The following is a 27,458-nucleotide window of genomic DNA, read 5'->3' as shown; positions in this document are numbered from 1 at the left end:
AACTGTGGCCTATCGCTCTTTTATGCACGCCTAAAAGACAGACATCGCTTGATCATAGGCCAGACAACGTCCAAAGTGTCCCCATCTGCATCATTATAGAGAATCTGTTCGGGTCAGTGCACTTACAGCGATACCAGATTTATATTGTTTTTTGTACGCTTGACTGCTGTCACACACTAAAAGACACTTTAAAAAAAAAAAATAAATTTTGCTTTACCATATTTTGAGAGCTATAATTTTCCAATATTTCTCCCGACAGAGTGATGAGAGGACTTTTTTTGCCGGACGAGTTAACGGCGCTTTATTGGTACTATTTTCAGGCATATAAAATTTTTTGATCTCTTTTTATGTCGTTCACCGTGTGGTAAAATTGATAAGGCAGCTTTATTCTTCGGATCAGTACGATTACAGCGATACCACATTTATCTTTTACACAATAAAAGCTTTTATAAAAAAGAATTGTTTTTGCGTCGCTATATTCTGAGAGCAATAGCATTTTTATTTTTTCACTGATGGAGCTGTATGGCGGCTTGTTTTTTGCGGGACAAGATAACGTTTTCAGTTACATTATTTTTATTTACATTCGACTTTTTGATTGTGTTTTATTCCACTTTTTTCCGGCACTATGATGAAAAAACCCCCATAGCTTTTGCTACTTTTTTTAAATTTTTTTTTTATGGTGTTCACTGTAGGGGTGACAGTTTTATAGTTACGGATGTGGTAATACTAAATATGAGTATTTTGTTTTGTTTTTACATAAATATATGTATTTATTGGCAAAATATTTCTTCATTTTTTTTGTTCTTTTGTGATTTTTTTTTTTTACAATTGTTTAAAACTTTTAATTTTTTTTTTACCATGTCCCAGGATGGGACATCAACTTTCCCTGCCCTGATCAAATACTCTGCAATGCTTTTGCATTGCAGGGCGGTGGATCTGTGCATTGCACAAAGGCAGGAGGCATGTCAGCTCCTCCATCTGTCGGCCGGAGATCACCATGGAGACCATCAGCACAACGCGATTGCACTAATCAAAGCAGAGCGTGAGCTCCCTCCCTCTACAGGCTGATCGATGCCACTGTCGATATTGACAACAGCATCAGAGGGGTTAAACGCCCATTATCGGTGCTAGCAGCGGTCGTGGGCATTACTGTGGGGTGTCAGCGATAAGGAGTGAGCCAAAGTGATAGTCCGTGCGGGAGTGCAACTCCCGCTGTGGCGTACATGTACAGAGGATGTTGTGAAGGGGTTAAGTGGCACACCACCACTTATCCACCCCCTTACAAGTCCCTTTAATAACATCAGACAAGAAATTCTGGTGCCTGAATGTCTGGAATTGACTTATGGAGAGAAAGTGTATCATGAAATCTGATTTGTACAGATACTATGCAATGACTGTACGAAGGAGGATTTGATAATTCGTGAAAAATGACAATTAGGAGACCAACACATACAATAGGACCCATGGAAAGCTTTAGTTTTGAGCGTTTTTTCCTTTTATGCACATGAGTGAAAATGAACAAGGCTATAGTTTTTATACAAAACACAACACATTCCAGCATATTATTATATTTTTGTTCAATAGTAATTTGTCAGAACATTAAAAACTAAGAAAATATTTTAACTGACACAAAAAAGGGAATTACCTATATTTTCACAGAATATTTAGTGGTGACAAAGAAATATTGCAACTTGACTGATTACAGCGTGGAATCTGCTAGTATTGGAATTTTGCTCAGAAATAGACTGTGGAATATCTATTGGCATAGCAGCATTGTGGCTGATGAAGTAAAACATTACTTGCAGTCTTGTGCCATCTAACTAGGTGATGCTGACTACAAGGCAGACTTTGCCAGCAGTACAACCATGACAGAGAATGATACAACCTTCTACGTCTTCTTCAAACACATGCAAAAATACCACTGCTGTGGCTGCACCTAGTAAAGTCTGCCATGTAACTTTACAGCCTTCGTTTTACATCACTTTATGGTCCCGTCAGCTTAGATTTTTTTTTTAACAAGACATAAACAGAAAAAAAAAAAAAAACGACCCAAAACATAAAAGATCCCCCTTTCAAGTAACAGAAAGGTAAAGGACAATTAATCAAATCTGACATTAATCAAAACATATCCCAAAACATGCTGCACCAGTCAAAACATGCTTATGAAGAAAAGAAATTCTGAACCGTTGCACGTTATATCAAGAATATTGCAAAGATCCGTAATAAATGCATATTACTTCAAGCTTGGGCCCCAGTTGTTCATTTCTTGATGTAACTATTGGTTCTTTTCAGTTTTAATTACAGCAATGTTTGATACATAAATAAGAGCATCAGAAGGTTGATGGCGTCATTGCTACCTTATGTTAACCTTACGGAACATTACTTTAGCTATTATATACAGTCAGGCAGGGCCCGAGTGCAATACAGTCCCAAATATTGAGGAATGCACATAGTCTCTGCATAGAAAGCAGTCCTGGTATGTGGAACGTCTACGGTTTTCCGGTGGTAACTCCATTTCCTCTGGTATAAAATAAAGACAAAGTGAAAAGAAAGCTGTGGGAAACTTTTTTTTTTTTTTTTTAAAAGAAACACATTTTTGGATTTTGGCAACATGGACATTACAATGCCCAGACAAGTTTGCCACAGCATTCAAAATACTCATTGATAATTTCACCATTTTCTTCAATGCACACCATATCTTTCAAGTAAGAGATAAGGTAGTCCATATCAATGAAATCTAGTTTATATGTGGCTTCCGTTTTGGTTTTTCTTCGTACGATTCACCATATTCATTTATTCTAGTCTTATCCACAGGATAAAGCCTGGACAAGAGAAAAAAGATAACCGTCACCGAGGTTCACATCATCAGCATGATTTTTAGGACAACGCTTTATAACTTCTGAATCTGACTGAGCAAAGACTCCACCTCTTTCTAACCACCACATGCTGTGGTCTTGTCTGCACAGTGGCATATAAGGGTTAACAGCGCAGATCAGAGTTACTTCCAATCCCGGCTGTTGCAGCAGAGTGTTAGCTTACATTACACAGTGCTTTTGTGGCTGATGGCATCAGCACCACATGTGCCAATGAACCAAACTGTACATGCATTTAAGACCATATACTGACAAAATGTATATACCACTGCCTCCATCTGCAGGAAGATGAGATATATGCTGCATTTGTATTGATTGACAACAAGATGTTTTCAGACTAGAGCCCCTTTCACACTGCATTCTTCGGCACATTTGTTAGTCCCGTTGGCGCTTAGATCTGAACCCCCTGCAAAATAGGATTTGGGGATATGCGCCGGCGGGGCCATTAACTATAATGGTGCCCATAGAGTGGACGTGTGCTCTGTTGTGCATCGTTTTCGGGCATATATGCCTACAGAAGGCGGACACTTAAGAGGTAGTCGACTGTGTCTGAGTGTCCACCTCCAGTAGGCGTATCCCATTTTATGGGGGGGGGAGGGGAGTCGGACATAAGCCCTGATGGGACCAACGATCGTAGGACAAAGTGCAGCGTGAAAGCACCCTTAGGCAAAGATCCAACAGTGCAAAAACACTGTATGTTTGCTGCCGGAAAATCCACTACATTATAATGTGGCAGCATAGTGCATAGAAAAATATCCACAACATTAACTGACAAGATTTGTGGGTCTGAGATCCACAGCATACCGGCTCCTCCGAAACTTGTTCACAATGATACCGGCAGCGTTAAGTGGTGCTACGGATATCTTTGTGGCATAAATGTATAACCACTGTGGACCCAACTGACCACCATACTCAACCGTTGCTCTACTAAAACTTCAGCTGTGATGAGGAGGAATAAGAAACTTGGGACCCCGATTACCTAGTTTTTATCCCATGGGTCCAAAATGTCTAAAATATGTAAAAAAAAAAAAAAAGCTATCTATAGACATAAAAAAATCATGAATACCCCCATTCCTTACCCCTGTAGTATATTTCAAGCCCCCCTGGTGCCCATAGATAAGTTTCTTTAAATCCCTTTAACTAAAGTAAAAACATTCCCATGAACTTACCATCTTTGGTACAAATAAATAAGAAAGACCACATCATCTCTAAAACATGCTAGTCTGTGTGATGTCGGCATGGTTATGATAAAGGCGAAGATGTCATCAATAAATGTGTTGAATGCCTGTTAGAGTAAAAAAACAAAAAGAAACAATGTTTAGAACCACTATAGGATTAAGCACCCCAGAAATGTAAACTTTGAAGGGAGTGTTCACCTACTGCAACCAATTTTTGTTTGCACGTATCCAACATATAAAACGAAGCAACACTGCAAATATCCAAGTTTAAAAAACGTATTGTTTTGTGCCTACAGCTCCTGTGCAAAACTATGTATCTCCATTATCACTGACTACAAACAAAACCTGTGTGCAGTCACAGCATACAGTTATACTCCCCACAATTTGTACCCTTGATTTTACTACTGTTTTTTGCAGTAGCTAAGTAGTAGTCTTTAAAGCCAAGCAGGAATTATATGTGCGGCGTCTGTGTGCAGGGTAAGATAATTATGAATGTTCATTATTACATTATAATGACACAATTGGAGATGTAGTATTATAGAATGATTTTCCTATACTGAGCCCCAGTTTACACCACTGTACTATCATGAGGAAACGGCCATACAAACTTTAAGTAAATCCCATGTAAAGGAACCCATTCTCTAAACCCCCTTCTGATGTTTCTCAATACTATTCAGAATAGGATTAACATTTTGATAAACCGTCTTCATACAAAAGATTATATTTTGCAATTATGCTACTCACCTTATATGTAAACGCTTTCCATGGTAAATGGGCTACAGACTTCATCTGCAAATTGAAAAAAAGAATAAGAACACAAAAACTTGTAAAGATGTACTGTACTCCATTATATAACAGTATCAGCCATACATATACACACAGACATATTATCATTACCTTGTAATTCACAAATAACTGAGGCAACATGAAAAGGAATCCAAAGGCATAAACACCTGGAGAAAAAAACACATTTAAATCTATTGCAAAGTAAGTGACAAACGACTGGTATAATGTGCATACATATCAGATGCACAAAGGTTAATGTAGCAGACCAGACACAGCCTACATCGTATGGGGTAAAAATCAAACAAGATGTTTAATAGATTATTAAAGGCAAAATCGTGTGTGTCCGCGTCTATATACGTAATCTAAAAATTCAGCAAAAATTAGGCAGATGAATTTGTCTTATGACATGTATTGTAAATAAATACACATTAGTCGTGATTTACTAATATGACTGTAAATTCCTGACATTTACATAGCACAAAATATTTGGCGCATCTTCCTCGTTAGGTCAGACTTCTTTAGGTCACCTTATGGCTGCTGCTTGGCATCAATAATTTGAGTATATCGTAAAGAGTACTGATCACCTTTTTGTGGTTGCCCTTTTTAAGAAAATCGGTATAAGGAAAAATGTCCTGAACTGTCCCTAATGCCAGGCTAAAGCAAAAATCGGGTCTGAACTTCAAGATTGTGGCATCCAGTATGTAAAGCAAGATCCTACAACCCCTCATGGCCACCTCATTTTAATTTTGCAAAATCTTTAACTAAAGCAGGGATGCTGCATCCTTTACGAAGCAGTTACTGATCAGAAACAGCTCTAGTGATATTAACCCTACCCAACATTCTACAGACAATTATAAAGTTGTTAGCACAATACAAACTACAGGTACATCTTGATGGCCTTGCGTTCAGGAACTTGTCTAACAGCCAACCTACTGAAGCACCATCACTGGCCATTTAACTTTATAGATGCTGTCAATGGCATCCACAGCATTTAGAAAAGTTGTGACTTGAGAGGGCTCCCTCTCACCTTATCACCTATCCCCACGCAATCGTGTAATTGTAAGTCAAAAAATGGCTTCCAGGTCTGCTACATGTGATGGCCTCTTACCGAAGAACAAAGTTATCTTATCATAGCGTAGAAAAAAAAAAAAAAAATATTGAACTGATGTTTTTTGTTCATTCTGCCTCCCAAAAAAGGGAGGAGAAAGATCAAAAAATGTTATGTATCCCAAAATGGTACCAATAAAAACTGCAACTCAGCCTGCAGAAGAACAAGCCCTCATATAGCTCTATTTGTGGGAGGTGAGCATGTAAAAATTATAGTTCTCAAAACATGGTGATGCTAAAATTACAAATATGCCAGCTAATTGCGCAAGTGGACTCTCCCTTTTTTATGCTGTTCATTGTGCGGTATAAGTAGTAATACAGTTTTATTTTTTGGGTCAGTACGATTGCAGCGATACCGGATTTGTAGAGGTTTTTTTTATGTTTTGATACATTCACATACTAAAACACTTTTGTTAAAAAAAATAAAAAATAACTTTCTATTTGCATTACCAAAAGGAGCACTTTTTACTGGAAAACACTAGTGTAGTCAAAATAATCACTACACCCGTAGATGAATTCCCAGAGCGGTGTACTGTTGCCCTGCCATGTGCCCAAGAAGTAGTTTCTGACCACATATGAGGTATCGCCATTCTCATAAGAAATTGCACAACAAATTATGAAGTCCATTTTTTCCAGTTAACCTTGCGAAAAAAAAAAAAAAATGGGGATAAAACTACTTAGAAAAATACATAATTTTTCATTTACACAGCTTGTTGTAATTCTGTGAAGAACTTATGGTTTCAACATGCTCATCACACCCCTAGATGAATTACTTGTGGGGTATAGTTTCCAAAATAGGGTCAGTTGTAGGGAATTTCTGTTGTTTTGCAATCTCTCGGGCACTTCATACCACATATGGGGGTATCGGTGTACTCGGGAGAAACAAATTGTGGTGTCCATTTTCTCCTGTTACCCTAGTGTAAATGAAAAATTTGGGACTAAAGGAACAGCTTCATGGAAAATTTTTTTACCTCTCAATGTTATTAATTTTTGTCAAGCAACTGTAAATCTAAAATATTCACTACACACCTAGATTAATTCCTTGAAGGGTATAGTTTCCAAAGTATGGTCATTTGTGGGTTTCTGCTGCTTTGGCATGTCACAGGCTCTTCAAATGTGGCACAGGGTCGGCCATCTATTACAGCCAAAACTGTACTCAAAGTCAAATAATGCTAATTCCGGTTACATATTGGGTATTGGCGTACTCAGTAGAATTCGGAAAGCAAATTGTGGAATCCATTTTCTCCGGCATAAATGAAAAATTTGGGACTAAAATAACATTTTCATAGAAAAACATAAAAAAATTAAAAATTATCATTCCACTTTGAGTTAATTCCGGTAAAGCACCTGAAGAGTCTGGTTTAGGGGATTTCTGACATATAAGGCTCCTTTAAGTAATTTAAAAAATGACATGGTCCCTAAAAAATTAGCTATGTAAATTTTGTTGCAAAAAAAAATTGACACCCTGAAGTATTGGCCCCGGCCGGTTTCGATGCCAATTAACCCTTTAAACACCGCTGTCAATAATGACAGCGCTATTTAAGTGGTTACAAGGGAGTCGCAAGACCCCTTTTGTAACCATCAGACCCCCGCAATGAGAATTGCAGGTCCCGATGGTTACCATGGTACCCTGAGATCATGTGATGATCCCAGGGTACGGTGGCCTGTGATATCCAATAAGCTGGATCTCACAGGCACAGTCAGGCTGAGTCAGTGACTCACTGACAGGTCTTATACACTGCAGTGCAGGAGTTCTGCAGTGTGTGAGACCAGCAATCAAAGTGAAAATTACACATGTCCCATGGTGGGAATTAGTGAAAAAGTAAAAAAAAAAAAAGTGCAATAAAAAATACGTAAAAAAAAAAAATAACCCACAAAAAAAGAGCACACAAATCACTAAAATCTGTTTCGCCGCTCAAAATGTATTTTTGATAAAACAAAAATAAACGAAAAAATGTTCACATAAGTGGTATCGCCGGGTCTGGAACGACCGGCTGTGTCACGTTATTTATTATGTTTGGCAAATGGCGTAAAAAAAAAAATTAATAACACGCCAAAAACTACGCTTTTTCATCATACTGAATAAAAAGCGATCAAAAATTCGTATGTAAAAAAAAATTATATCAATAAAAACGCCAAACTGTCCTGCAAAACACAAGCCATTATATGGCTCATTCGGCAAAATAATAAAAAAGTTACAGCTCTCAGAATATGACTATGCAAAATCAAATTCTTTTTTGGAAAATACTGTTTTTAGTATATGAAAATAGCAAAGCATTAAAAAAAATCGACCCAACAAACAAAATAGGTCTTATCACTTTTATAGCATGGCGAACAGTGCAAAAAATAAAAAATAACAACTGAATTTCTGGTTTTTGTTCATTCTGTGTCTGAAAAATCTGATTAAAAAGTGATAAAAAATTACTATGTGCCCCTATTATGTGCCCCAAAATGGTACCAGAAAAATCTGCAACTTGTCCCGCAAAAAATAAGCCCTCATACAGCTCTATTCACCCAAAAAATAAAAAAGTTACAGCTCTCAGAATATAGCGAAGAAAAAAACTACTTTTTATTAAAAAAAAAACAAAACATTTTTACTGTATGACAGCAGCAAATCCTAAAAATAACCCCATATAAATCTGGTACTGCTGTAATCGCAACAACCTGAAGAATAAATTTGCCTTATCACATATATCGCACGGTGAACCGCGAAAAAATAAAAATAAGGACTATTCTTGTACTGCTGTCTATTTGTTCATTCTACCACCAAAAAAAAAAAATTGTAATAAGGCTCGGCTCACACTTATCCTGCGCTCTCCGCTGAGCGCTTACGTCGAGGTTTCCGTGTACATTCCCCAAAACCGCAAATCAGACAAAACTCGGCGTCCCATCATTTAAGGCTTTTTTTTAGCGCACAAGTGTGGACGATCACAGATCTGTGCGCGCCTAAAAAGATGGAGACCACCGGAGCAGACGTCAAACGGACTCCAAAGTGTCTCCATCTCCCTCATTATGGTGGGTGGTTCCGTCGGGGGGTTTCATCTGAATCAATCGCAATTTTGTGGGATTTACACAGAAACTCTGACATAAGTGCTCAGTGTAGACTGGCGATCCAGTCTTATTCTGGAAGCAATCTAAAATGATGTACCCTAAAATGCTACCAATGAAACCCCTAATTTATCACACACAAAACCAGCCCCTTCTCAGGTCCGTCATCTGTCACCTACCCTCTCAAATAAAATCCAGTGAATTCTGCGCTCCCAAATCCAAATGCCCCCTTCTTCTGAGCCCTACTGTGCCTAAACCGCAGTAAGCGGCCACATGTTTGCCATTATTGTAGCGGGGAGAGAACTTAATTTATGGGGTGTGGGTCACTAGGAGAAATGTATGGAGGCGCTACAATATATGGGGGCACAATGTATGGGCACTAAACTGGCATATTTGCAATTCTAAAGAATAAAGCCTGGCATAGATGTTACATAATAGTCACTGCAGAGGTAGATGAATTCATTGAGATGTGCAATTTCTACAATGGGGGTCACTTTTGTTTTTTTCTGCTGTTCTGGCACCTTAGGGGCTCCGCAAATGTCGCCCACAAACTATTCTACCAAAATTTATGCTTCAAAAGCCAAATAGAGCTCCTTTCTTCTCAGCCCTGATGTGTGGCCTAACAGTAATTTCTGAAGACATATGAGGCATCATCGCGTTCGGGAGAAATACCATAACAAATGATGGGGTCCAATTTCTCCTATTATCCATTGTAAAAATTACAAATTTAAAGCTAAAACTACATTTTCATGAATAAAATGAAAATTTTCAATATGACAACCTAATGTTATCAAATTCTGTATAGTACCTGTGGGTTCAAAATGCTCACTATACCCCTTGATAAAATCCTTGAGGGGTGAAGTTTCCAAAATGGGGTAACTTGTCAGGGATTTCCACTGTTTAGGCACATCAGGGTCTCCCCAAACGCAACACGACACCCGCAGACCATTCCATCAAAGTCTGCGTTCCAAACGTCACTCCTTCCTTTCCAAGCCCTGCCGTGCGCCCAAACAATAGTTTTCCCATACATATAGGGTACGACCGTACTCAGGAGCAATTGCACAACAAATTTTGGGGTTCATTTTCTCTGGTTACCCTTGTGAAAATAAAAAAATTGAGGCTAAAAGAACATTTTTGTGGGAAAAATGTGATTTTTTTATTTCCACGGCTCTACTTTATAAACTTCTGTGGAGCACCTGGGGGTTCAAGGTGCTCATCAGATATCTATATAAATTCCAAAATTGGGTCACTTGTGGGGGGTTTCCACTGTTTAGGCACAACATTGGCTCTCCAGACACAACATGGCATCCGCTCTCGATTAAAGCCATTTCTGCAATCAAAAAGTCAAACAGTGCTCCTTCCCTTCTGAACCCTGCCGTGCGCCCAAACAGTAGTCTTAGCTTTAGTTTTGAGTACCTTGAGGGGAGCAGTTTTTAGCATGGTGTCACTTTTGGATATTTTCTGTCATATAGACCCCTCTAAGTTATTTCAAATGTGATCTGGTCCGTAAAAAAATGGTTCTGTAAATTTAGTTGGAAAAATCAGAAACCATTATAACTTCCTAACAAAACAAAAAAAATTGTAATTGTGCTAATGTAAAGTAGACATGTGGGAAATTTTATGTGACATAGCTCTCTGATTTAAGGGCAAAAGAATTCAAAGTTTGAAAATTGCTACATTTTCGGCAAATTTCCATTTTTTTCCACAAATAAACGCAAGTGATATCGAAGAATTTTTACCACTATTATGAAGTACAATATGTCACGAAAAAACAACCTTAGTTTCAGCGGGATTCGTTGAAGTGTTCCAGAGTTATTACCTCATAAAATGACATTGGTCAGAATTGTAAAATTTGGCTTGGTCATTAAGGTCATAATTGGCTCGGTCAGTAAGGGGTTAAAAAATTTAAAAAATGTTCTATTTTCATCAAATATCCAATATAAATAATTTATTAAAATATATTTCAAATATAAATAAATACAAATCACTGACTTAACTATACCAGGAACATAATGTACAAGGTATCACAAAAAAAACAAACAAACATTCTCTCAATAACTGGGATGTGTGGAAGCTTTCAGGAGTTTTCACCCCATAAATGGACACACGTCATATTTGCAAAATTTGACAGAGTCAGGAAGCTGAAGAAGGTGGGGAAGGTGAAAGCTGCCTTTGTGGTGAAGGTGTTAACAATCGGTACCTGTTTTGTAAATGATGCGGCAGCACTGGTTTAGTTTAGAGAGAGATCTTGAGCTTTCACAGTGAAGGAGGCCATGAAGGTTTGTGGGATCTTGATCTACATTGTGGGATCTCACAACCCAGAAGTCTGGACCCTTTTTTGCTAGAAAGTAGGGTCCTTTTGCCTTGTATTAGGGGCAGTTTGGGACATTTTTGTTAGTAAGTTATGTTTAGCAAAATCTCCTGTCTGCAGCTGTCCACCGATTTCTTACATAAAAAGGCAGTCACAGACAGCGGATAGGCACGCTTTCAATTCACTACATTTTATGTCTTGGGCATACACCTTTTGTTTTAACATTCATGAAAAGCGTCGCGATAACAAAACAGGAAAAAAATTCTTAAAATCTGCAGCTATTTTATGCAAATTGTTGCACATTGATTGAATGGGAATTCAGAAAAGGAGACACAAAGAGGTCACATACCGTTCACAATGCTGTTGATGAGCCAGGAATACCAGCTGTAAATAAAAATGTTAAGGGGCATTATTATAAAATGGAGCACAATTTATAGAAAGGCACTTCAATCTATCTTGTGAACTCAAGGACTGGTTGTATTCTACATATAAATGTGCAGAAACGTGGGGTTCATTTTGTGTAATAAACTGAAGAAAATGAAAACAAAAGACAAAATAGAAGTGTCACATGAAGCCAAGGATCTTACCTTTTGTACTTGATGTTTAGAAGTGAATAAACCGCTCCCCCCACACATAGAGGGTATAACAAATATGACAGGTATTTCATGGCCTTAAAAAGAAATGGAAGTATGTTTGATGAGAATTTATAGAACAACTTTGCTTCTACATTAGCAACCTGTAAGGAGCTAGATAATCAAGACGGCACACGGCTTACAACCCAACACAGCAAGACCCACTAACAATCTGTCCAAAAGGTAGGAAGCTTTATATAGGATCTGTACAAAAAAGGTGGGCAAGGGGAATATAGACAACTGTAATGTACACAGTTTCAATGTTCTGCCAGGAATAACTGCATTGTGAAGCAGTCCATCAGCACCTCCAGTCTGCACCAACAGCACCAGCCCCAGTCCAGATCGTTCAGGACCTGCCCTTGGTGTAATGCTTTCATCTGCACTTGTGCACCAGGAGACTAGTACCATAGCAAGAAAATCTCAATTAAATACATAGGAAATACATACCTGGGTATCGTACTCTTCAGTCTTCTTTTCAGATTCACTGCAAGTTCCAAACTACGGAAAAAAAACAAAAACTGAAATAAATGCTAATAAAATCTTTAAGAAACTTCCAGAAAGTACATACAAGTGTAATTCCAACCACTAATGGAAATGAATGTGTCTAAATCACATAATAAATTGAAATGTTGCATCAAAATAGAGGAAGAAGATATAAAATGTAGGAAAACACAAAAATATTACTTTTCTAATCAGATAACAATTCTTGGTGCTAACGAGCCGAGGGCTGCAGGAGGTTAAAAGGGTTTTCCCACTAACAAAATTAATGTAATTTTAAAATTGATTTTAATCAATAGATCTTGGAATAATAAGTTCCACAATTGGATGTGTTTACATAAAATGTTCCTGTGCTGAGATAATCTTATAAATGTGCCCCTGTGTAATGTCTGTGTCTGACCATACAGGGACATGGTCTGATCATACCACATCTCCTGGGCAGGGGTGGAAGCAAAAGAGTATACAGACATTACAGCAGGGGATGGCAGCTGATTTTTTCTGTGAGTTAAAACACTTCCCTGCATCTTTTTAAAAAATGTTTTACCTCAAAGAAAGAATTATTTGAGATCCCCTGCTGTAATGTCTGTATACTCTTTTGCTTCCACCCCTGCCCAGGAGATGTGGTATGATCAGACCATGTCTCTGCACGTTCAGACAGACATTACACAGTACACAACAGGGGCACATTTATAAGATTATCTCAGCACAGGAACATTTTATTTAAACACATAGAATTGTGGAATTTATTATTATTCCAAGATCTATTGATTAAAGTGAACTTTGTTCGTGGGAAAACCCATTTAATGACAAGCTTGTCACCCTGATCAATTACTGACTTTATTATAGTTCGGTTTCTTGTAATGTCTGTATGGGAGAACACCTCAAAAATACGGAATGTGATGGATCACGGCACAATTTACTTTTCCTATTGGATTCAAAAGGAACTGATAGAAAAAAACTGTATGCCTCCGTATAAAAACACATTAGAGGCTCAGTGCACCACTAGGGGGACCATACTAAGCACAACACAGTTCCTAAGGACGTCTATTTGGAAAAAAGGACATATGACTGACATTGTCAAGGATGTCATGCTTCCACAAATATGCAATTAGGGTTGGAGAAAATATATATAATCCATGCTGCTGAAAAAAATAAAAAAATACATGTGTGGAGCTGCTGGATGTAAGAGACAGAATTTTTTTTAGGCCTGTCCAGCTGTCATACGATGTCGATATACTTGTCAAGCCCTAAAATAACACTTTACCTTCATCCCTGGCATCAGACCTTTCCATTGGAATGTGATTTTCAAGGCTTTCTTGACCTTCCACACCTGATATTGGAACAGAAAAGAATTCACTGCTCTTATGCCAATCATCTGCTGTTTTAGATGTAGATGCTTAAAGGGAATTATCAGCTGGTTTTTGCTATCCCATATGAGAACAGCATGATATACAGGTGCATCTCACTAAATAAGAATATCATCAAAAAGTTGTACCTGTAGGTGCAAAGATCCTGATTCTAGTAATGTGTCACAAACTTGTCTGCTTGTTGTAGTTTTGATAAAGTCCCTGTTTTATCTGCTGAGCTCTTGATAACACCGCCCACACCACTGATTGCCAGCTTTTGTGTACACTTTTCATAGGCAGGTAGCTGCCAATCAACGGTGGGCTGTGTGATCATACAGAGCTCATGAATATAAAGGAGGTTTTCTTAGTCCTCCAGTTAAAATCACCTGCTTATAAAACTGTAATTTTATCAAAACGCTGCATTATTCCCGGCACATGACGGCTAATTTATTCAGCCATCATGTGCCTCTAACAGCCGCGGGTGCAGCGGAGATCCACCTGTGTCTGATAACCTGTTAAATCCTGTTGTCAATCTCTAACACAAGCCGGCAAGGGGGCATGTCATTCCACCCACCCATTGGCGCGCCCCTGATGTTGTGATCGCGGGGATCCGATGCACAAGTGATCAGACGATCGCAGCTTCAAGTCCCCTAAGGGGACTATTGAATACAGTAAAAAAAAAAAAAAAAAACACACAAAAAGTTCAAATCATCCCCCTTTTGCCTCATTAAAAATAAAACAATAAAAAATACACATTTGGTGTAGATGCATTTGTAAAAGTTCGATTTATCAAAATATAAAATAAATTAATCTAATCAGTAAACGCTGTAATTAGAAAAGTAATCGAAACTCCAGAAGTGCAGGTTTTTATGGCTACTGCAATATTGCAATAAAATTCAACAAGAGGCGATCAAAACATTGTATGTACCCCCAAAAATTCTCAGTAAAAACGTCGGCTCAGGGCACAAAAAAATAAGCTTTCACACCACCCAATGTCCAGAAAAATGAAAACGTTACAGGTAAATGGAGATGCAAGAAAAGATTTTTCTTTTTTCGAATTTCCGAAAATTTTTTTCACCACTTAAATAATAATAATAATAATAAAAAACTATGCATGTTTGGTATCTGCATACTCGTACAGACCTGGATAATCGTACTGCCAGGTCAGTTTTACCATATAGTGAACATGGTAAATAAAAAAACAAAAAAACATTGTGGAATTGCACTTTTATTTTTAAATTTCAACGTACGTAGGAATTATATTATTTCTAGTGCATCACAAGATAAAATGAATGATGTCATTCAAAAGTACAACTTCTCCCGCAAAAAAACAAGGCCTCATACGGCTCCACTGAGAAAAATAAAAAAAATATGGAAAAAAAGAAAACAAAAAATGGCCATGGCGTGAGGGGGGTTAAGAATGTCTTAATGGTCCTTTAACCTGAATTTTCCAATATATATATATATATATATATATATATATATATATATATATATATATATATATATATATATATATATATATATATATATATATATATATATATATATATATAGTGATAGCAGGATTCATTTGTCTATCTTGACTCCATTATGTCTACGTGCATCTCCTGCTTTGTGAAATGGAGGCTGACTGTGTGTGTTTAGATTAGGAGTCACTTGCATTTCTTTGTAAAACAAAACTTAAAGATACATACAGTAATGTGAAAGTTAAGAAATAGGAACCATATCTAGACCCTTAAGGTGGGTGTAGATATTATTAACTTTAACCAATGAGATGTATATACAGTACAGACCAAAAGTTTGGACACCTTCTCATTTAAAGATTTTTCTGTATTTTCATGACTTTGAAAATTGTACATTTACACTGAAGGTATCAAAACTATGAATTAAAACATGTGGAATTATATACTTAACAAAAAAGTGTGAAACAACTGAAAATATGTCTTGTATTCTAGGTTCTTCAAAGTAGCCACCTTTTGCTTTGATGACTGCTTTTCACACTCTTGGCATTCTCCTGATGAGCTTCAAGAGGTAGTCACCGGAAATGGTTTTCACTTCACAGGTGTGCCCTGTCAGGTTTAATAAGTGGGATTTCTTGCCTTATAAATGGGATTGGGACCATCAGTTGTGTTATGCAGAAGTCAGGTGATACACAGCAGATAGTCCTACTGAATAGACTGTTAGAATTTGTATTATGGCAAGAAAAAAGCAGCTAAGTAAAGAAAAACGAGTGGCCATCATTACTTTAAGAAATGAAGGTCAATCAGTCCGAAAAATTGGGCAAACTTTGAAAGTGTCCCCAAGTGCAGTTGCAAAAAACATCAATCGCTACAAAGAAACTGGCTCACATGAGGACCGCCCCAGGAAAGGAAGACCAAGAGTCACCTCTGCTTCTGAGGATAAGTTTATCCGAGTCACCAGCCTCAGAAATCGCAGGTTAACAGCAGCTCAGATTAGAGACCAGGTCAATGCCACACAGAGTTCAAGCGGCAGACACATCTCTACAACAACTGTTAAGAGGAGACTTTGTGCAGCAGGCCTTCATGGTAAAATAGCTGCTAGGAAACCACTGCTAAGGACAGGCAACAAGCAGAAGAGACTTGTTTGGGCTAAAGAACACAAGGAATGGACATTAGACCAGTGGAAATCTGTGCTTTGGTCTGATGAGTCCAAATTTGAGATCTTTGGTTCCAACCACCGTGTCTTTGTGCAACGCAGAAAAGGTGAGTGAATGGACTCTACATGCCTGGTTCCCACTGTGAAGCATGGAGGAGGAGGTGTGATGGTGTGGGGGTGCTTTGTTGGTGGCACTGTTGGGGATTTATTCAAAATTGAAGGCATACTGAACCAGCATGGCTACCACAGCATCTTGCAGCGGCATGCTATTCCATCCGGTTTGCGTTTAGTTGGACCATCATTTATTTTTCAACAGGACAATGACCTCAAACACACCTCCAGGCTGTGTAAGGGCTATTTAACCAAGAAGGAGAGTGATGGGGTGCTACGCCAGATGACCTGACCTCCACAGTCACCAGACCTGAACCCAATCGAGATGGTTTGGGGTGAGCTGGACCGCAGAGTGAAGGCAAAAGGGCCAACAAGTGCTAAGCATCTCTGGGAACTCCTTCAAGATTGTTGGAAGACCATTTCCGGTGACTACCTCTTGAAGCTCATCAAGAGAATGCCAAGAGTGTGCAAAGCAGTCATCAAAGCAAAAGGTGGCTACTTTGAAGAACCTAGAATATAAGACATATTTTCAGTTGTTTCACACTTTTTTGTTAAGTATATAATTCCACATGTGTTAATTCATAGTTTTGATGCCTTCAGTGTGAATGTACAATTTTCATAGTCATGAAAATACAGAAAAATCTTTAAATGAGAAGGTGTGTCCAAACGTTTGGTCTGTACTGTATGCCAGTGCCAGCACGTATGCAAAGATAAGCTGAGCCAATTATATTGCTACAATGTATGTTCAGGAAATGCCTATATAAGAAAGTGACGAGGATGGAATAAACAGAGTTCTGCTTTGATACTTAGCTTTCTTGTACGTACTTGGACTTTGGCACAACATCTCAGAATGTCCCACATGACATATATTGTTATACAACATACTTTATTAAATTATATAATGATCATTTTATAAGATTAAATATATTAAATATTAAAACTAACCTCGATTACAGCTCCAACGCCAGCGGGAATTAATACCAATAAACTGGTTTGTTCATCCAGAAGAAATAGGAAGATTACCACAGTACTAAAGCAACGCCACAAAACTGCAAAACAAAAAGAAAACACTAATTTAAAACAGCAGATACCAGACGTGCATTCAAATTGGTTCAGTGAACATTGCATGACAATAAAATACATTAGATTCTCCGTCTGCAGACAAGAACTGCTTTGCTGAGCACACATACGCTGCGGAGCAGCATGCCACTGAAGTAGCGGGGTGATTGCAGCAGCTTCTGTACACCGATCCCTGGCTGTTCACAGCCCCCATGGCTGGCAGCGAGCTGTTGCAACAAGTTATTACATTGTTTTCTTTATGCAGCCAAGCTTCCAGGTAAACACCCAAATGTATTTCTACTAGTATTTGCCTGAGGATTACCACGTTTTACTGATTCACTTTAGTGTTTGCCATAGCCATGTTGTCAGTAAACTATGAACGTTGTTATACGACATCCCAGTAACATGTGATCAATGGTGTCCCACTGTTACAGGCATGCACAGCATTGATATTCTACCAGCTTTTCATCCTCCATCAGTTTCACCAGTCTCTAATGCCATCCAGTACCTTTACACAAAGGTAAGGTCCAGACGATCGGATCACTGGGAGGCAGTGTGTGCCGCCATATGGTAATGATACTGTAGTTCACATGACCGATGTATGTTTTATTATCATATAACAGGGGTTAATGTCTGTTGCTATGAAAATTCAGCTTTTATACTGAGTTTTATGGCAAAAACATCATATAAAAGGGTCACCATGGATTGCAATATGAGCATTTCACAGAACGTCAGTTAAAAAAGACCCCATCCTTGTTAACCCCTTAGTAACAGAGACAATTTTGAAATTAACAACCAAGCCCCATTTTTCAAATCTGATACGTGTCATTTTATGTGGTAATAGCTCTGGAATGCTTAAACAAATCCCGCTGATTCTGAAATCATGGTTTGTGACACATTGTACTTTATGCTAGCTGTAAATTTAGATCAATATCATTTACCTTTTTTTTTTATGGAAAAAAACTTTTATTTTGTTAGGATGTTAGAAAGGTTAAAATTTAACATACTTTTTTAGTTTTTCAAGGGAGTTTACAAACCCTATTTTTTTACAGACCCAGTCAGACTTGAAAGGACTTTGAGGGGCTTACGGTATATATTGGAAAACCCCAAAAGTGTGAAAACTTCACTCTCAAATTATTCTAAACGGCTGCCAGTAAATGTGTTATATCCTTCAGGTACTTCACAGCAGTTAAGGCAATGTGAATGAAAAAAATTAAATAATGACATTTTCCCACTAAAATATAGCTTTAGCAATTTTTTCCTTTTCATAAGGCATAAATATGAGAAAATGGACCCACAAAATGTATTGCTCAGAAGGGGAAGGAGCGCTATCTGGTATTTAAACCATAAATTTGGCTGACATAGAATGTGGTCAGCATATCGCATTTGTAGAGACCCCGAGGTGCCAGAAAAGCTGAAATCCTCCACAAATTACCCCATTTTGCAAACTAGATTCCTCAAGGAATTCATCAAATTGTGTATTGAGCATTTTGTACTCATAGGTGCTTCACAGAGCTATAACACTTGGACATAAAAATGTCAAACATTTGGACATATAATTTTTTTCCAGTAAAATGCAGTTTTAGCCTCAAATTTGTATTTCTCAGAAGTAATAGGAGAAAATGGACCCCAAAATTTCTTATGCAATATCTGCCAAACGCATACATACCCCCATATGTGGTCAAAAATAATGTTTTGACACATAGAGGCTTGGAAAGTAAAGAGCACTATTTGATTTTTGTAGCTAAAATTTAGACGCCATGTTGCATTAGCAGAGTCCCCGAGGTGTCAGAACAGCAAAAAAAAATATATATATTAAAATCCATAAGTGACACCATTTTGGAAATTTCACTGCCCAAAGGAATTTATGTAGAGAAATAGAGAATATTTTCAACCCATGTGCGCCTCACAAAATGTTATACAATGGGCCATGGAAATAAAAAAAAGAAAAAAAAATTACCATTAAAATGTTATACAAGTTGCACATTTTTTTATTTCCACAAGGATTACAGGTGAAAGTGGAGCCCATAATTTGTAACACAATTTTTCCCAAAAGCGGTGATACCCCATATGTTGTCAGAATCTATTGTTTGGTCACACAGCAGGGCTGAGAAGTTAAGAACGCAATTTGACAGGAATAGTTTGCTGGAAACATCTGCAGAGCCCGTAAGGTGCCAAAAACACAGAACGCCCCCTAAAAGTGACCCAATTTCAGAAATTACACCTCTGGATGAATTTACATTAGGCTGCAGTGACTATGTTGGCCCCTGAGTTATTTTCATTTGGCAACTTCCACTCCATCCTTTTTTCTTAAAAGCTGCAAATGTGCGAGCCAAGTGCCCATACATTGTGCCCAGCTCGTGCTTCTGGAGACATGAAACCTGTAAACGGTTAAGTGGGTTCTCTTCACTACAGTAATGCCAAATATGTGGTCACTTACTGCAGTTTAGATATAAAGAAATAGTCGTGAGTGCCAGGATCCTTCTACTTTACATACTGCAGTTTAGGCACTGTGGGGCTCAGGAGGGAGGGGGCATTTTGAAGTGCCAAACTCGCTGGATTTCTTTTGGGGGGTGAGGGGCCATGTTGCTTTTCCTGAGCCTTTGTACTACCAGTAACACGGAAACTCCCTATATTTCCAGTGACAGACCTGAGTGTGAGTGTTTTGCAGGATAAGTTGAAGTTTTTATTGGTAGCATTTTGGGATACAGAACATTTTTAAATCACTTACAGTATAAGGGTAGAATCACATTTATCTTATTATCTATGCTGAGCACTTACCGTATTTTTCGGACTATAAGATGCACTTTTTTCTTCCAAAATGTGTGGAGGAAAGTGGGGGGTGCGTCTTATAGTCCAAACTGTGCCCCATACTCTATACCCCTGGCTGTGGATGGTGGGAGGTGTGGGGGAGCGGCAGCGGGGGATGAGCGGGGCACAGGAGGCAGCAGCCTCCTGCTGCAGTCTACGCTGTGCCCGCTGTTGAAGAAAATGAATATTCACTGCTCCCTACGCCCATGAGTGTGGAGAGCAATGAATATTCATTTTCCTTAATAGCGCGCACACCGCAGCCGCAGCGCCTGCTGCCGCTCTGCGATCAGTGTGCCCGCTATTAAAGACCATGAATATTCACTACAATCCACTCCGATCCTTCTTAGTGAATATTCATAGTCTTTAATAGCGGCACACAGACCGCTGGCCGCAGCAGGAGCCGCACTGCGGCTACATTGTGCGCGCTATTAAGGAGAGTGAATAGTCACTGCTCCCCACGAACACAGTTCTGGCGCGGGGAGCAGTGACTATTCCGGCACAGCATCTCACACTGTGTGAGGGCACATGGCAGTAACGCCATGCACGGCTCATACATCGAGAGTGTCAGCAGCAGAGCGGGAAGCAGCACTGGAGGAGAGAGGAGGTGAGTATAATTGTTTATTTTTGTGTGTGCAGCTTGATAAGGTTCAGGGGGTGCCAAGCATACCAGGATGGGGATCAGGGGGTGCCAAGCATACCAGGATGGGGATTAAGCGGTGCTTTGCAAACCAGGATGGGGATCAGGGGGTGCCATGCATACCAGGATGGGGATCAGGGGTGCCATACATACCAGGATGAAGGGTGCCATACATACCAGGATGAGGGGTGCCATGCATACCAAGATGAGGGAGGCCACGAATACCAACATGCATACCACGATGAGGAGTGACATGCATACCAGGATGAGGGGAGGCATGCATACAAGGATGAGGAGTGCCATGCATAACAGGATGAGGGGGGGCATGCATACTAGGATGAGGAGTGCCATGCATATCAGAATGAGGGGGGCATGCATACTAGGATGAGGAGTGCCATGCATACCAGGATGAAGGGTGCCATGCATACCAAGATGAGGGAGGCCATGAATACCACGATGAGGAGTGCCATGAATACCACGATGAGGAGTGCCATGAATACCATGATGAGGAGTGCCATGCATACCAGGATGAGGGGGGCATGCATACTAGGATGAGGAGTGCCATGCATAACAGGATGAGGGGGGGCATGCATACTAGGATGAGGAGTGCCATGTATACCAGGATGAGGGGTGCTATGCATACCAGGATGGGGATCTAGGGGTGCCATGCATACCAGGATGGCAGATTAGGGTGCCATGCATGATTGGATGGGGGATTGGGGTGCCATGCATACCATGTTGGGGGATTGGGGTGCCATGCATACCACGTTGGGGGATTGGGGTGCCATGCATACCAGGATTGGGGATGAGGGGTTCCATGCATACCAGGATGGGGGATGAGGGGTTCCATGCATATCAGGATGGGGATGAGGGGGGCCATGCATATCAGGACGGGGATGAGGGGTGCCATGCATATCAGGATATGGATGGGGACCATATATAACAGGAAGGAGGGGGCCATATATACCAGGATGGGGGATATTAACAGAATTGGGGGAGAACCCCTATAACAGTGTCAGCAGCAGACCCCCTCCCCCTTAACAGGGCATCATGACCACATTTTTTGTTTACATTTTTTTTTCTATTTTCCTCCTCTAAAACCTAGGTGCGTCTTATGGTCCGGTCTTATAGTCTGAAAAATATGGTACGTCATGGTCTCTGTCTAAATCGCCAAAAATGCAAATAAAGCCCCCCCACGGACAGAACTCCTCACAATAATGAGGCCGATGGGGTCACTTTCAACTCAGTTTAACGGCTGTTTGGGTGGTGTCCCATCATTTTTGGAATAGACTCAACTGTGGTCGACCACACTTTAGTGCACTATAGAGATGCCCAAAAATATGGGACATGGCTGCAACAGAGGCCAGACGGAGTCCTAAGTGATTCCATCTGCCCCAGTATAGTGAATGGTTTCATCTGAATCATGTTTATTAAGGATTTCCACAGAAATCCCATGGTAAGTTGTCAGTGTAGAGCACAGGATGAACGCAATCCGAGCCTTATGCTGATTTTTGAGTGGCAGAGTGAACAAAAACAGCAGTTCAAGAATATATACAGTACAGATCAAAAGTTTGGACACACCTTTTCATTTAAAGATTTTTCTGTATTTTCATGACTATGAAAATTGTACATTCACACTGAAGGCATCAAAACTATGAATTAACACATGTGGAATTATATACTTAACAAAAAAGTGTGAAACAACTGAAAATATGTCTTATATTCTAGGTTCTTCAAAGTAGCCACCTTTTGCTTTGATGACTGCTTTGCACACTCTTGGCATTCTCTTGATGAGCTTCAAGAGGTAGTCACCGGAAATGGTTTTCACTTCACAGGTGTGCCCTGTCAGGTTTAATAAGTGGGATTTCTTGCCTTATAAATGGGGTTGGGACCATCAGTTGTGTTGTGCAGAAGTCTGGTGGATACACAGCTGATAGTCCTACTGAATAGACTGTTAGAATTTGTATTATGGCAAGAAAAAAGCAGCCAAGTAAAGAAAAACGAGTGGCCATCATTACTTTAAGAAATGAAGGTCAGTCAGTCCGAAATTGGGGATACTTTGAAAGCGTCCCCAAGTGCAGTTGCAAAAACCATCAAGCGCTACAAAGAAACTGGCTCACATGAGGACCGCCCCAGGAAAGGAAGACCAAGAGTCACCTCTGCTTCGGAGGATAAGTTTATCCGAGTCACCAGCCTCAGAAATCGCAGGTTAACAGCAGCTCAGATTAGAGACCAGATCAATGCCACACAAAGTTCTAGCAGCAGTTACATGTCTTCAACAACTGTTAAGAGGAGACTTTGTGCAGCAGGCCTTCATGGTAAAATAGCTGCTTGGAAACCACTGCTAAGGACAGGCCACAAGCAGAAGAGACTTGTTTGGGCTAAAGAACACAAGGAATGGACAATAGACCAGTGGAAATCTGTGCTTTGGTCTGATGAGTTCAAATTTGAGATCTTGGATTCCAACCACCGTGTCTTTGTGCGACGCAGAAAAGGTGAACGGATGGACTCTCCATGCCTGGTTTCCACCGTGAAGCATGGAGGAGGAGGTGTGATGGTGTGGGGGTGCTTTGCAGGTGAGACTGTTGGGGATTTATTCAAAATTGAAGGCATACTGAACAAGCATGGCTACCACAGCATCTTGCAGCTGCATGCTATTCCATCCGGTTTGCGTTTAGTTGGACCATCATTTATTTTTCAACAGGTCAATGACCCCAAACACACCTCCAGGCTGTGTAAGGGCTATTTGACCAAGAAGGAGACTGATGGGGTGCTACGCCAGATGTCCTGGCCTCCACAGTCACCAGACCTGAACCCATTCGAGATGGTTTGGGGTGAGCTGGACTGCAGAGTGAAGGCAAAAGGGCCAACAAGGGCTAAGCATCTCTGGGAACTCCTTCAAGATTGTTGGAAGACCATTTCCGGTGACTACCTCTTGAAGCTCATCAAGAGAATGCCAAGAGTGTGCAAAGCAGTCATCAAAGCAAAAGGTGGCTACTTTGAAGAACCTAGAATATAAGACATATTTTCAGTTGTTTCACACTTTTTTGTTAAGCATATAATTCCACATGTGTTAATTCATAGTTTTGATGCCTTCAGTGTGAATGTACAATTTTCATAGTCATGAAAATACAGAAAAATCTTTAAATGAGAAGGTGTGTCCAAACCTTTGGTCTGTACTGTATATATCTGTATACTGTTTTTTTATGCTGTTCACCGAGCCGTATAAGTGATAGGACGGCTTTATTTTTCTGGTCAGTACTCCTGAGATCTTGGTGCCGAGATCTCAATCTGAGCATGCGCCGCCTACGGCGGCCATTTTCTCGGAGTCCACCGCATAGAACAATTTGGAAGGTGCGGGGCTCTGGCTGTTACAAAATGTCGGCGGAGCCCCCGCACCACTGAACACCTCCAGCAGACAGCATGGGGCCCGCAGCTGCCTCCGTACACCCCGTCCAACCTCCGTATCATCTCCGGGACTACGCAGCATCTCCTGCCTCCACAGCAACTCTGGGACCCCACTCTACCAATGCCATCCCCCCAGGTAAGCTGATTATAATATGCACCGGTTTATTAAAAACATTTTTTTTCTATTCTCCGCCAAAAAATTTGCGGTGCGTCTTATAATCCGCAAATTAAGGTAATTTGTTATAGAATCGGCATATTCTGAGAGCTGTAACTTTATTTTTTCACTGACAGAGCCATAACAGGGCTTGTTATATGTGGAAAATTCTGCTACGAAGCATCCTGGACGGCATGACACTTGGAAGTCCGGCACAGCGCAACAGGACCAAAGATTCCAGGGAATCAAAAGAAGCGCTGAGAACTGGATGGGTGGTGGTGGGTAGAGGAGAGGACGGAGAGATGAACAAAATGATTTTTTTTTAACCATTTGATGACACATTATGGTTAAGAAATTTTTTTGCTAAATCCACACAAACAAATTACAAAAAAAAAATCCACATTTTGGGAAATGGCAATTTTAGCAAAATTAGAGTAGAATTCAATTCCACTCAAATTTATATGCTCATCTCTCGGTGACGCTAATTACATTTTTCCTATCTTTAATTTCACATAAAAGCTGCATTTTTAGGGGCAAAACAATTTTCTGCATTTTCATTCTGTATCTGAAGATGCTGTTCAATTTGTAAGTGCTGTAAAAAACAAACAAAAAAACGGTGCTTAGGGTTAATGCCCCTTAAAGAAGCACTTTTCTTTATTGATTAAATGTGTGTATTTGTGTATGGTGTGAGTGTGTTAATATACTCACCTACCGCCGCTTTCTACGGAACCAGTGCTGTCCCAATCCGCTCCTCAGTGCCATGGGCACATTCAGACTAGGCGGCTCCCTCTATGCATGAGCTGGAAGTGTCTTTTACAATGTAAGCCTATGTAGGCTTATTCTGATGCTCTACAGGCTTACACTGTAAAAGCCACTTACGGGTCACGCAGAGCGGTGACGTCACGCTGAGAAGTTGCGCTGTATCCCGGACACTGCAACTGTAGATGAGTATATTAATACTCTCGCATTACACACCATACACATATTCAATGAAGAAAAATATTAATGGGAGGGCTTCTTTGAAATTGTAAAAAGAATTAACGGTGATCATTAATCACATTGTTGGGAACATTATTCAACTTCATGACAAAGCACATTAATGGAATTAGTGGGACGTACCTGCTTTAGTGGACATCCCAACCATATTCTTCTTCTTTTTCCAAAAACTGATGTCATTTTTAAATGCAAGAAAATCAAATAAAAGCTGCAATGTAGAAAACAAACATTGAAGAGTTAATTAATAATAGCCTATATTAGCTTGTTTAACCCCTTAACGCCTCGTCCAATTTCAGTTTCTTCGTTTTTCCCTCCCCTTCTTCCAAGAGACATAACTTTTTTACTTGTCTGTCTACATAGCAATATGAGGGCTTGTTTTTTGCAGGACAAGTTGAACTTTTGAATGACACCATTCATTTTATCATGTAAGACACTGAAAAGTGGGGAAAAAATTCCAAGTGTGTTGTAACTGCAAAAAAAAGTGGAATTCCACAATTATTATTATAATTTTTTTTTTTATTTACCATGTTCACTATACAGTAAAATTGACCTGGTAATATTAATCTCCAGGTCAGTATGGGTACGCAGATACCAAACATGTATATTTTTTAAAAAAATATATATATATTATTTAACCCTTTAGTGACCAGACCAGTTTTTTTAAATCTGACCAGTGTCACTTTATGTAGTAATAACTCTGGAATGCTTTAACATATCACATTGATTTTGAGAATGTTGTTTTGTGACACATGATACTGTATAATAATGGTAAATTTAGGTTGATAGGTTATGCATTTACTTATAAAAATATCAGTAATTCAACAAAAATGTTTTAAAAATTGCAATTTTTCAAACTTTGAATGACTATCCCTTTAATCCCAATAGTCATACCACACAAAAACATTAATATATAACATTTCCCTCATGTCTGCTTTACATCAGCACCATTTGTAAAGTGTTTTATTTTGTTCGCATTTTAGGAGGTTTAAAAATGTAGCAGTCATTTTTAATTTTTTCAAGGAAATTTACAAAACTTATGTTCAGTTTTGAAGTGACTTTGGGCGTCCTATATGTTGGAAACCACCCAAAAGTCATACCATTTTAAAAACTGCACCCCTCAGGGTATTTAAAATTGCTTCCCTTCTGGTTCTTTTCAGGAAGTAATGGAAAGTGGCATGACAAGAATGAAAAAGTTTATTTTTACCACCTAAATTTTGATAACTTCTGTACAGGCCGGCAGACTCTAAGGCCGTTATTTGGCCATTACCTGCCATGACAAACATCAGGACCAGACAATCAAGATCTCAAAGAGCCGATGAGGTTAAAGAGGAAGCCCCCACACTCTGTTAACTATTTAGATTCTGTAGTCACTATTGACAGCAGAATATAAGGGGTTAAAACGTCCATGTTCGGTGCCAACACTGATTGTGGCTGATGCAGCAAGTTGTCAGCTATAGTGTACAGCTGATAGCTGCTGGATTGTGACCTGTAGGGGGATGCTAGTCTCTTATATCGCAGGTCAGTAAAAAGACGTCTATAGGTCACTAAGGGGTTAAGTGGTGGGAAAAAAATTGGAAATTTGTATAAAATTTTTTTTTGAAAAAATTTGCTCGTTGCACCATTTTCCGAGACCACAAAGTTTCCATTTTTCGGGATGTGAAGCTGGGGGAAGGCTTATTTTTTGCACCCTAAGCTGCCATTTTTATTGATTCTATATTCTGTCATTTGGATATTCTCTCTCATTATGCCATTTACTGATTGGATTCATTTGTTTTATATTTTGATAGATTGGACTTTTCTGAATGCAGTGATGGCAAATATGTTTATTTTAATTGTTTTATTTTAATAGGGTAAAAGGGGGGTGATTTGAGCTTTTGTATTTTT

The 27,458-nt window shown here is 39.3% G+C and overlaps 1 protein-coding gene across 1 annotated transcript in view; it reads right to left on the bottom strand.

The window, feature by feature from the left end:
• Positions 1–2,593: 2,593 nt before the first annotated feature.
• The window catches only part of CLPTM1L (CLPTM1 like), a 62,910-nt gene continuing 38,045 nt past the window's right edge, over positions 2,594–27,458 (bottom strand). The window contains exons 9-18 of the mRNA XM_073678346.1: positions 25,698–25,782; positions 17,455–17,558; positions 13,698–13,763; positions 12,383–12,433; positions 11,891–11,973; positions 11,653–11,687; positions 4,949–5,004; positions 4,796–4,840; positions 4,043–4,158; positions 2,594–2,822 (exon numbers count right to left, since the gene is read on the bottom strand). Of these exons, the coding sequence (XP_073534447.1) occupies positions 2,738–2,822; positions 4,043–4,158; positions 4,796–4,840; positions 4,949–5,004; positions 11,653–11,687; positions 11,891–11,973; positions 12,383–12,433; positions 13,698–13,763; positions 17,455–17,558; positions 25,698–25,782 (726 nt within the window). The 3' untranslated portion in view covers positions 2,594–2,737. The remainder of the gene's footprint in view (positions 2,823–4,042; positions 4,159–4,795; positions 4,841–4,948; positions 5,005–11,652; positions 11,688–11,890; positions 11,974–12,382; positions 12,434–13,697; positions 13,764–17,454; positions 17,559–25,697; positions 25,783–27,458) is intronic.

This window comes from Phyllobates terribilis, unplaced genomic scaffold (genome assembly GCF_046119375.1).
Source record: "Phyllobates terribilis strain yellow unplaced genomic scaffold, ASM4611937v1 Scaffold_4__5_contigs__length_816908805, whole genome shotgun sequence".
NCBI classification, from domain to species: Eukaryota; Metazoa; Chordata; class Amphibia; order Anura; family Dendrobatidae; genus Phyllobates; species Phyllobates terribilis.
Note: the sequence above shows the minus strand (reverse complement) of the source record. Positions and strands in the feature narration are given on the sequence as shown.